Source organism: Carassius gibelio, chromosome A13, assembly GCF_023724105.1.
Source record: "Carassius gibelio isolate Cgi1373 ecotype wild population from Czech Republic chromosome A13, carGib1.2-hapl.c, whole genome shotgun sequence".
Classification (NCBI taxonomy): domain Eukaryota; kingdom Metazoa; phylum Chordata; class Actinopteri; order Cypriniformes; family Cyprinidae; genus Carassius; species Carassius gibelio.
The window spans coordinates 1,466,179-1,478,475 of record NC_068383.1 but is presented as its reverse complement, the minus strand read 5'-3'; the positions used below and the strand labels follow the sequence as shown (position 1 = coordinate 1,478,475).

At 38.7% G+C, this 12,297-nt stretch overlaps 1 protein-coding gene across 1 annotated transcript; it reads right to left on the bottom strand.

Annotated features, from left to right (window-relative positions):
* Positions 1-2,923: 2,923 nt before the first annotated feature.
* On the bottom strand, positions 2,924-11,636 carry LOC128025834 (tripartite motif-containing protein 16). Its single transcript, XM_052612378.1, has 6 exons — positions 10,986-11,636; positions 9,434-9,529; positions 9,121-9,354; positions 5,191-5,350; positions 5,003-5,050; positions 2,924-4,803 (listed from the first exon to the last, which is right to left on the bottom strand). Exons 1-6 carry the CDS (start codon positions 11,550-11,552, stop codon positions 4,211-4,213), a joined length of 1,698 nt encoding a protein of 565 aa, XP_052468338.1. The 5' UTR covers positions 11,553-11,636; the 3' UTR covers positions 2,924-4,210.
* Between the last annotated feature and the right edge of the window lie 661 nt (positions 11,637-12,297).

Here is a 12,297-nt window from a genome sequence, read left to right as displayed (position 1 = left end):
TTTCATAAAACATATCGTTACTACCTATAATATCTCCGAGACGCAGAAGCGGTGTCTGATTCATCATGAACGAACTCTTTTCAAAATATACTTTTAAATCGGATCGCGAATCGCACCAAACAATTAATTTACGAATTAGAATGATCCGATTGCAGCTGTTCTGGAGTCGACCACTCACTGATTCAAATGAACCGTTTAGTGCGAGTCTCCAGAAGTAAGAACCGGGAGATCTTGTGAGCGCGCGTGCGTCTGATGTTGCTAAAAGTAAGTTATTAATGTCGAAATTTAGGATTAATTATTGTAACTGAAAATCATATTTAGGTCAAAATTGTCAGTTGTTTGGGAACTAAATCCGCTGTAAAGAGTGATCTATTTAAGCCCACTGAAATGCTCGAGTGCAGACGATGCAGACACATCAATCAGCTGCTCTGGGTTTTAGGTTAAAAAATAAAATAAAATAACCTTAAACTAACACAGATTAAATAAAATAACTCATGCATCCAAATTCCCCGCTGCCATAATATTAACAGTTTTATTAAAATGCTACCATGACATCTGTTTTTATATTGTTTATCAACAGTAAGGTTATATTGTTTGGATTAATTAGACGAGTAACCTTAGACAGACATCAATGTTTATTCATAACCGTACTGAAAATAAGTAAATATTGAAGCTGATGCTAAATGTCTAGCTAACAAGCTTGCTGGTGCTAATTTGAGGTAATTTTTATAAATAATGTCCAAATATTTTTATTCAACAACCTATATATATATATAGAGAGAGAGAGAGAGAGAGAGAGAGAGAGAGAGAGAGAGAGAGATTACATCTAGGGACAAAAGAAAGGATGTGATGTTCAGAACATGGTAACTACAGTAATTATCAAAGAGGGGAAGAGATGCACCCCGTTTGGCCAGGGGTGTTTTTACACCACAGACAAGGTTTGAGAAGGAAAAAAATCATTATGAAAATATAATTATATTTTCCTTAAAATGTTCTTCCTAACTTCAGGCCTTATTATCATGTCATATATAGCTGTGATGTTCTGTAAAACAACAAACTTTAAAATACTTTGTTCTTACTGGTGAAGATCAGATGGTCATCTCTGTTTTCTCTCAGGTTCATCACAGTGTAAGCTTCACAGTGAACATTACTCTCATCAGTGTAGTCCATATCAACAACAAAAATATGTCTTGACTCCATATAGTGGTTATTTTGGAAAAAATCCCAGGTATTTTGAGCAGTAGGATTATAAAAAATAAAAAAAGTGCTAATATAAAATTAAATTAGCCTATATAAAATTGCAAACATCTATCTTTCAGTACTCTTTTACTTAAGTACATAAAAAATGTAGTACTTTTGTACTTTCACTTGAGTAAAATTGAAAAAGGAGTACTTTTAATTTTACTGGAGTAATATTTTATTATACGTATCTGTACTTTTACTCAAGTACTTGATTTGTGTACTTCGTCCACCACACAGAGAGAGAGAGAGAGAGAGAAGTGACATGAACACTTTTTGTGAGGATAGCTCTTGTACTCTACTATACAGATATATAGCAATATTTAGCTAAACAGTTTTAGTATAATAAATAAGCTACTCTTTTACTCTACTCTCTTTCTCTTCTTCCTCTAATTCTTAAAAGCCTCCCTGTTGTAGCTTGTACTGGAGATGATGTGTATTGACAGCATTTCTCATGTTATCACCTCCTTAAGACGAATCGCTTGCAGTATTTTTCATTATATAAGTCGATAAAAACGTCTACTAATAAATGTAAAATACTGCACAGCAGGAACTGGAGAAGGTGAATGCTTTGAGGAGTCGATTTATTTAAATGAACAAACTGATTCAGCTTTTGTAATGAGATAGAAAATAGAAAACAGTGAGCAAAGAGTTTGTTCATTATAATGTGTCTGAAATAGTTTCAGTGCAAGTCACTCTGAATGAAAGCAGAAAATGCATAAATGTTGATTCATGGTCTTTGTTACACACTGCAAGAAAAGATTTTCTTCTTCAGCATTTTTGAATTGTTTTCAAGTATAAATACCTGAACATCCTCAAATCAAGATACATTTACCTGAGACACGAAATGACATCTTGTTTTCTGAAAAATGAATCAAAATGAAGAGAGTTTATACTTAGAACAAAAAATCTGTAAATAGGCAAAAAAAAAAAAAAAAAAAAAAAAACTTAATTTAAAGGGAAACCATTTTTTTTTCTAAGATCATTAGCAGATACTTAAACATTTGAGCTTAAATATTTCCTTGAAGTCTCCATGAGATATTAATATTTAATAATTAAATAACACCTTTGCATGTTCATGGTTATCAAATGTTGATTAATGGTCACTTGACTTGCAGAAAAGAAATAAAATATAAGTATAATAAGTATATAATAATTAGTGTTTTGTTTTATTTTTATATTTATTAATATTCAATTTTTGCTTTTTATATTTATTTTAAATCTTTACGTTTTAACTAGTTTTAATTTAATTTAATCAATATTCAATCATTAAACAGCACATTTATATGTGTGAAATTGGTTAATGTTGCAAACAAATAAAACATTTAATAAATTATGTTATTAATATAAAAATTATTTTTTTTGTGCTTTTTAACAATGTAATCACATGAAATATAAACAGAATCAAATGAAGATTATTAGAGTAAGTTTTCTGAAAAATGAAATAAAATTTATATTTAAAACAAACATCTGCAGATATGCTCAGAAAAAAAAACACATTTAAATTTAAATGGAGAATATATATTTTTAAATCACTTAATTTAATATTTTAATTATATATATATATATTATTTATATATATAAGTATATAATTTAATTAATTATATACTTCACAAACAAATGCATCTTGATTTAAGAACATTAGATAGTTGACTGAAAAACAAAACAGTCTGAATAAGATGTCACAAATTCTTTACATTTACATTTACATTTACAAAAATAGTTAAAAGAAAATGAACCCATCAGACTGAATAAGAATCCGAATTAAAGCTGAGGATCAAGTCTTGGCTGGATGTCATGCACTAGTTAGAAAATCTAAAAGTAAGTTGTTTTAAAATAACTTTCTGCATCATTTCAGACTTCAGACAAAATCTGCACTGAACTGTACATACAGTAATGCATCAAAATGTTTTGTTGCACATGCACATTTATTACACGAGATGCCGTGCATTTGCAACATTCACTGATGCTTTCACGAACCCTACATGTGTTTATATTTAGATTGGTGTGCATGAGCTTTTACTGCACTGTCATTCTTCATCGGGCCATGCAGCAGTATACAAACACTGCACGCTTGGAGATTTTTATCAGGAGATGTGCTTTCTATCAGAGTGCTTCTCTCCTGAGCGCTTTCTCTTTTCAGAACAACAGACAAATATTTAGTATAAAAGAGAGAGGGGTAATATGTGGATGGGTTTGCTCCAAAACGAGCACATCTTCAGAGTGGCTATGAATCCAATTAACATATCAAACCAAATCACTCGGACTGTAGAGATCATCGGATTGAATGACTTGTGATTCTGATGAATGTGAACATCATCAAATGTGTGAATGAGCTGAATATGAGCTCTAACAGCCACCCAATTAGACAGGAGGAGCTTCAAAGCGACCAATTAGAGCTCATGTTGATTTTGCATGATGTTTAGAAGTGGGAATATCTGAAATAGTTATTGATTTCAGCAGAATATGTGTAGCATATGTCTGTCAACACTGATAATAATCAGAAATGTTTCTTGAGCAGTGAATCATCATATTATTCTGATTTCTGAAGATCATGTGACACTGAAGACTGGAGGAATGATGCTGAAAATACAGCGGAGCATCACAGAAATAAATTAAAATTTAACAGATATTCACATTAAAATTGTTTATTTTAAATTGTAAAAACATTTCACATTTTTTACTGTATAAAAGAGGATGTTTTGAAATATGTCTGAAGTTTTTGTTTTAGCTTCTCCACTGGAACTGAAGACAGACTGAGGCTTTCAAGCTTTTTCAAGCTCTGGAAAGGACACGAACGCATCATAAAAATATCATGACATTTGACTGTTATTACGCATTGTGGGAGACACAACAAATGAATAGGAAAAAAAATATAACGTATTGTTTCCATAACATAATCCAGATCCTGAGTTTAACAGATAACATTGGTAAAACAAATTACAATATTCAGTGAAAAAACACAGAAAAGTCATGAACCCTGACACAGTTCCAATGATGATTTATAATTAACCAAAAACCCAGGATAGAGCGTCTGAGTGAATGTGGTCTGGACTGTGTGGATGAGGCTCGTTGTGTCAGAGACGCTGTAGAAGGACAGAGTTCCTGTACTGTGATCCACAAACACTCCTATTCTCCTGACAACATCATCATCATCACCATCATCATCATCATCATCATCATCATCAGACACTCCTATTCTCCTGCTGATGGGCTTCACAGGGAGAGCAGTCTGTATGTTTTTGTGTTTGAATGAGTAACTGTCAGGAAAGCAGATCAAACTCCAGGACTGATCATTAGATCCAAACAAACACTCATCACCCCGTCCCTTCCTGATGATGCTCTTATATGACACTGATATATAAACACATCCACTCCACTCCAGCTCCCAGTAACAGCGTCCCCACACACTCTCTCTACACAACACCTGATGATACACATCAAATCTGTCTGGATGATCAGGATACGACTGGAGGATGTGAGTGCCAGTGATCACTCTGTTGTTCTCAGACAGACAGAGGCATTTATTCACTGTGTTTGGATCCAGAGTGAGCTGACGGGAATCTGATGGAGATAAAACACATCACAATCAGGAATTATCAATCTGTTTGATCATTTCATGTAGCTGAACTCTTCATGTTCAGCGTATCATCAGTGCCTCAGTACAGACGAGCATATGTTTGTGCAAATCATCATTTACATCATCAATTATAAAACTCTACTTTCACCGTCTACAGGAAGAACGTGAACTTTACTGACTTACATCGTAAGAAGTCATTCCTGGTTCTGGGAACAATGTTGGTGAAAGCGACTGTGGAAATCAACAGACATGAACAGTGTGATTCTCATGATCCTGTATCTATTCCTAACACATTTCTAATATGATGTTCTCTGTGATATGAGATGATGATGGACTGGTTTCTGAGAGCAGATGTATCTCCAGAACGTTACCTCTGTCGGAGATCTTCTTGAGCTGCTCTTTGCAGAAATTCTCCAGTTTGTTTCTCAGATGATGGGCAGATTCTTTCAGGCCATCAATAGAGATGACAGAACTGAAGGGATCATTATATACATATGTATATTCAGGTGGTGCTGAGAGAGACTGGAAACTCTATAGAAAACAGAAATCAAAACTCATCAGCTCCACACTTCACTCAATAACCTGCAGGAACATCAGATTTTACTTCACTGATCTTTAGTTACTCAATCCAGCACTTTCACAGCATTAGCTTTATTCTTCTCACATTCATAATATCACATAGAGCTACCGGTGTGACTATAGAATAAATAGGTGCAGGAAGAACACGTCGTTCACTTCTTCATCTGAGGAAAGATTTCTCAGGAAAGCAAGAGGATGCAGTGTTTCATTCCCTAATCAGGGAACCATGGGTACATTCATAACCTGAGACATTCCCTTTCAAGGGAACTTCGAACTGTGTTCTCTAGGGGTTGCTATTGGGAATAGTATACCAACTCCACCATTCTGAGGGGAATGCAGGCCAGAACCATGGTGAGTACTAAGTACCAACTCCTGGGCCTAAGTACAGACTCCTGGGCCCGGGGTACAACTCAAGGCTTGGAATCAAGATATAGTCCATTAAAGGGAAACGACCAAGAGCTTAGCAATATACTAAGTCTTGGTCTGTCACACAGGGGGCTAGTGCTTGCTATTTTTGCTGAAGGAACTGTCTCAACAGATCAATAGAAGCAACACCCTGTTTAAATAATGACAAGCCTTACAGCCAAGTATGGTGACCCATACTCAGAATTTGCGCCCGGAGAGCAGTTAGGGGTTCGGTGCTCAAGGGCACCTCAGTCGTGGTATTGCCGGCCCGTGACTCAAACCCACAACCTTAGTGTTAGGAGAAAAACTTTCTAACCACTAGGCCACGACCTCCTGTTTTAAATGGGTGGAGTAGCGCCCAAGTTGAACGGGGCTTACAAGCTCAAGAAAAGGCACGGAGCAACCACGCAAAGCCCTCACCATATAGGATTTTAGAAAGAATGCAGAGAATTAGAGTGCGAACTTACCATAGTGTAGATTTTAGAAAGTGGAAAAAGACTTCACATGCACACTTACCAGAGCATGGATTTTTTTATGGCACTGTTCTAATGGGCTCTCATGGCACTCTGAAAAAGCAGCTCATAGATGGAATGATGCATCCCAAAAACAATATATTTGAGAGTCATCCACTCGATCTATGGTAATAATGCTGGAGAGGCTAGCAGTAAATATCTAGCCGAGGGGAAGGACAAACACCCAATTCTCAAACAAGAGGGGTTTTCGACCTACTGCATGTTCCAAAGCTGGATCTGCTAGCAATAATTTACTTAGCTGAGGGAGCACAACCCAACTCTCAAAGAGGGAGGGGGGCTCGACCTACAGCCTGATCATAAGAATCAGAAGGGTAAGTGTACTGTAAGCTAGCCAAAAACTCAGCACATCAGAGAGGAATTGCCTAGTTCGCCTGATGCTTCTGGTAGCCAAATGCTCTGGGGGAAAACAGAGAACTCAATTCTCACGTGAGAGGAGAACTCCGAATTCAGGAAGAGAGTAGCACTCTCACTGGCAACCCTTTTTGGTAAAAGGGAGCGCTGCTAAACTATCATGAGAACAGCCTACAGAGCGAGGAATCATGTGACACTCCTCAGAAGGCTCACAATAACCCTTCATGTTTAGGGAAGCGATGGTAAAGTGGAGCCCAAGGAACCAAGGTTTTATCAACTCGAAGAAAGGGAATGAAGCTGAGCGTGTAACCCTTACCGTACAGGATTTCAGAAACTGCGCAGAGTCTTGCGTGCACACTTACCAGTTATGTGGATTTTAGAAAGTGCGCAAAGTGTTCCACGTGCACACTTACCACAATATGGATTTCAGAAATTACACAGAGCTTAGTATGCAAACTTAAAGCTTACTAAGCATCGCAGAGGTGCTGAATCGAACGGGAGGGGCAAGATCAAATTCACAATCCTCTGGGCGAGGGGAGCACTGCCTGAGACAGCATTATTCAAGAAGATTCTCGCAAATGCCACCTATACTTCCCACTCGAAGTACATATATATATATAAAATGGATCATACTCACCCACCCTGGTTCCTGCATTGAAGCCCTGCTCAAGGGACGACTCCCTTTAGTCTGGACGTGGTCACTATGAAACCACAGAACCAACCAACACATGCAAGAAGTTCTCACCTAACCTCGGTCAGATGGAGAGCTTGTGGTTATAGGGGAATTAGGAAGGGGAAGAAAAGGGCTGATGTAAAACCCATAAAGGGAATGAGTCAATACTCAAGTACCCCTATGTTGTTCAGGCTCAGACCTGGACCTTCGTGGAATGATGGATTTGAAGGCAGCTGAGCACATCTTCGCCTCCCTGAACTTGTCGACTACCGTCTCCACGGAGGTACTGAAGTGTTTGGAAGGCGAAACTGGAGCATCGAGAAGAAAGTCCCTTTCATTCTTCCTTAGATCTCCCAGGTTCACCCACAGATGCCTCTCAGTTACCACCATGGTCACCATAAACCTGCCTATGGTAGAGGCGGTCTGCTTGGTAGCACGGCGAGAGAGATCCTGTGGTGCAGTGCAACTCAGCTACCTATCAGGGAAAAGGCCCTCGCCTTTATCCAGGTCTTTCATTAGAATAGCCTGATAGGCTTGAATCACTGCCATTGTGTGCAATGAAGCCACAGCTGACCTGATGCTGTGTATGCCTTGACATTTAAGTGAGAAGTATCCTGAAGGGGCTTAGATGGCAAAGAGGGAAATTTAAGAGAGGATGTGTCCCCCACAGAGAGAAAGCTAGCCAGCGTCTCTTCTACAGGGGGCATCCTCTCATAGCAGCTTTCGCGCATCGCCTCAATGTTGGTATAACTCGTATGCTGAAACCAATGGATGCAAGAAGAAAACGGCCTCTTCCATTCCTTTTCGATCGCTGTATGGAGATCAGGCAGAAATGGAAGGCTCACCTGAGCTGGAGGACTATGTCAGAAAGATAATGTTAGTTGGGATATCCTCGCAGCGTCACCATGCTAGCATACTTCCATGGTAAGTCCAACTTTGCCATGGCGCGATCCATAACCTCCAACAGCTCTTCATACGCAGGGCAGGATGATTGAGAAGGCTCAGCCTCAGCTTATTCACCATCCTCTGACATCTCCTGCTCTTCCTGGGATGAACCCAGCAGAGCACTAGCCTCTGGATCGGAAAGTGTTAATGAAATAACATCATCCTCCAGCAGCTCCCTCTTGTCCACAGCAGATAAGCGTGAGAGGGAAAGTCCCTCTCTAAACTCCTCAGCCAGATCCACCTGTGATCCCAACGAGCTCATTCTCCTCCGTGCCTCGGCAGTCCTGAACCGCAGGAAGCAAATAGCTGCCCCTCTTTCCTCAATAAGAGAGAAAAACGAGAGTGGAGCTTTTTCATCAAAAAAGTTCGCAATGCACGCAGATTGCTTCCTCAAGGACATCGCATGAATGCTCTTCACCCAAACAAAAAACGCAAAGATTGTATGTGTCGTCATATGTCAAATAATGATGACACGGATGCACACACTGTCTAAATGCTTTTTCTAGTAGTCACCATGATTGATAGAGAAAGATCACTCTTACCACGTTCAAATGCAGGCTTCAAACAGAACAGTCAGTAAAGATGAAGAATATAATGATGTGTTCTTCAGACACCTATTCATTCTATAGTCACACCAGTAGTGACGTCAGGGGCTGTATATTGTACATTATTTTTCCAATGTATGTTTCAGATACGTGTCACAACGAGGCATATATTTGCTCGGGAAAAGCAGCTCAAAGGTATGATTAGACTGACCATTATTGATAACTTTCGCTCAAGTACACTATGATCCTGTTCTTCTAGATCTGTGTTACCTGCAGGAACTGGATGTGATCCTGTGTGTGTGAAAGCTGCTTCAGCTCAGCGTCTCTCCTCCTCAGATCATTGATCTCCTGCTCCAGTCGCTCCAGTCGTTCTACAGCTGGACTCACTGCAGTCTTTTCCTGATCTCTGATCAGTCGTATCAGCTCAGAGCGGCTTCTCTCAATGGAGCGGATGAGCTCAGTAAAGATCCTCTCACTGTCCTCCACTGCTGTCTGTGCAGAGCGCTGTTAGGACACACAGTGATTCAGCTTCAGTGAGTCTGAACTGAGACGGAGACAAACTTCTCTTCTTCTCCAGACTCACCTTATGAGACTCCACAGTCTCTCTCAGCTGCTCGAGATCTTTCTCTCTCTGCTGGATTCTCTGCTGGAGCGTCTTCTGTGTCTCCTTCAGCTGTTTCTGCAGGACAAACAAATGATTGTGAAAGACACAGAAAACTACTGGCTCTAAATCATCATGAACAGATGAATCCAGTAAAAGTGAAACTGATAACCAATGTTTATAGGTTTTAATTTGATCAGTGATCATTTACCACCATCATACCTGTACATGAATCCACATGAGGATTAAGGCTTGTTTCCACTGAAAACGTAAGTATTGTAAAAGTGAAAGTGACATAGACAGAGCTTCACACTAACAGTGTTTCTGGATTGTGTGTAATTAAACTGTGGCTCAGTAAATAAATGAACAAAGTGAAGCAATAAATGACTGAAATCATCTAGTTTCAGTAAGATCTACTGAACTTCTATCTACGTTCTGCTGAAGTGTGCAGTGTAGTAAATGATGTAAGCTGTTGAGATAGGTGCTGATATAATCATATGAAACGGATCTAACTGTCAGCAATGTCATCAGTGTCAAGGCCAAGTCAAGTGACATTTATTTATATAGCGCTTTAAACAAAAAACATTGCGTCAAAGCAACTGAACAACATTCATTTGGAAAACAGTGTGTCAATAGTTGGTTAATAGTTTGTTTACTAGGCGTGCAGTTTTACAAATGCTAGAAACGTGGCTTTCTAAGGAAAGATTGCGATCAAATAGCACACCTAGGTTCCTAACTGAAGACAAAGAATTGACAGAGCAACCATCAAGTCTTACTGTTCTAGGTTATTACAAGCAGAGTTTTTAGGTCCTATAATTAACACCTCTGTTTTTTTTCTTCAGAATTTAGCAGTAAGAAATTACTCGTCATCCAGTTTTTTATATCAACTATGCATTCCATTAGCTTTTCAAATTGGTGTGTTTCACCAGGCCACGAAGAAATATAGAGCTGAGTATCATCAGCATAACAGTGAAAGCTAACACCATGTTTCCCGATGATATCTCCCAAGGGTAACATATAAAGCGTGAACAGTAGCGGCCCTAGTACTGAGCCTTGAGGTACTCCATATACTGCACTTGTGATCGATATGATACCTCTTCATTCACTGCTACGAACTGATGGCGGTCATATAAGTACGATTTAAACCATGCTAATGCACTTCCATTAATGCCAACAAAGTGTTCAAGTCTATGCAAAAGATTGTTGTGGTCAATTGTTTCAAACGCAGCACTAAGATCCAATAAAACTAAAAGAGAGATACAACCACGATCAGATGATAAGAGCAGATCATTTGTAACTCTAAGCAGAGCAGTCTCAGTACTATGATACGGTCTAAATCCTGACTGGAAATCCTCACATACAGTATACCATTTTTCTCTAAGAAGGAATATAATTGTGAGGATACCACCTTTTCTAGTATCTTGGACAGAAAAGGGTGATTCGAGATTGGTCTATAATTAACTAGTTATTTGGGTTCAAGTTGTGTATTTTGATGAGAGGCTTAATAATAGCCAGTTTGTCTAGTTCTAAATACCTGTTTTTCTGTCCTGTGCGCTGCAGCTGATAAAGTGTTATGGTTTTTATGTTCATCCATGCACAGCACACATATACATTTCTGATCAGTGCGACAGAAAACCTCAAGGGGCTTCTCATGTTTCTTGCAGATCATCTCCTGCAGTCGTCCAGTGGCATCAGTCAAACTGTGTTTCTTTCCTTTAAACCAACTCTCATGTTGTTCAAGGTGATTCTGACAGTAAGAGTTCAGACACATCAGACAGGACTTGGCAGCTTTGTGTTTTCTTCCAGTACAGACGTCACACTGCACATCTCCAGCGCCAGCGTAACAGTCAGCAGGACGTTTCCTCTTCTTCAGTTTCTCCACCATTCCAGCAAACACCACATTCTTACATAAAGCAGGTCTTGGACTGAAGGTCTTTCTGCACTGAGGGCAGCTGTAGACTCTCTTCTGTTCCTCCGTATTCCAGCAGTCTGTAATGCAGCTCATACAGTAACTGTGTCCACACTGGATAGTCACTGGATCCTTCAGGAGATCCAGACACAAGGGACACGAAAAGTCATCCTGAGATCTGGCTCCTGCCATTTTACTGCAGAAATACAGAGAGATTCAAACATACAAGAGCTCAACTACACTTCGGTTTCTCTTTCCTTGAACACACGTGTTTCCTGTTTCCTGGTTCTGTGTTTGAGTGACGTGTGTAAAACAGGTTTGTCTGCGAGTCTATAATATTCAATATTATATTATTATAGTTTTAACACTTCTGACTGTTATAGAAAATGTTAAAAGTAAATGCAAAGACCGTTTAATTATAGATCTACAGGTGCGTCTCAATCAGTTAGAATGTTGTGGAAAAATTGATTTACTGAAGTAGTTTAAGTCTTTGGTTCTTTTAAATGTGATGATTTTGGCTCACATTTAACAAAAACCCACTGATTCATTGAATTTATTTATTTGAATTACTGAAATAAATGAACTTTTCCACGACGTTGTAATTTATTAAAATGCACCTGTATATACCTATAGATCATCTGACTTGGGGCTTTTATCCAGTTTCAATAAATTAAATAAAAGTTTCACAACAATTTTCTATTTCCATAATGTAGCTTTTCATGTAAGTAAGGCAGAATTGCAATTTAAGACCAACCGGTCGTATTAATTTTTCTGCATTGATTATGTCTTTGAATCAGTGATGTGTGGGATATTTGTGCCTAATTCAACCAGGTCAATGTTAACATGGTCAAAACATACACAGTATCTGGTACCTCAGAAATCTCCTGTGGTGCCTTGATGTCGAGTTGTTATCCTGCTGATATGCCACGCAAGCTGA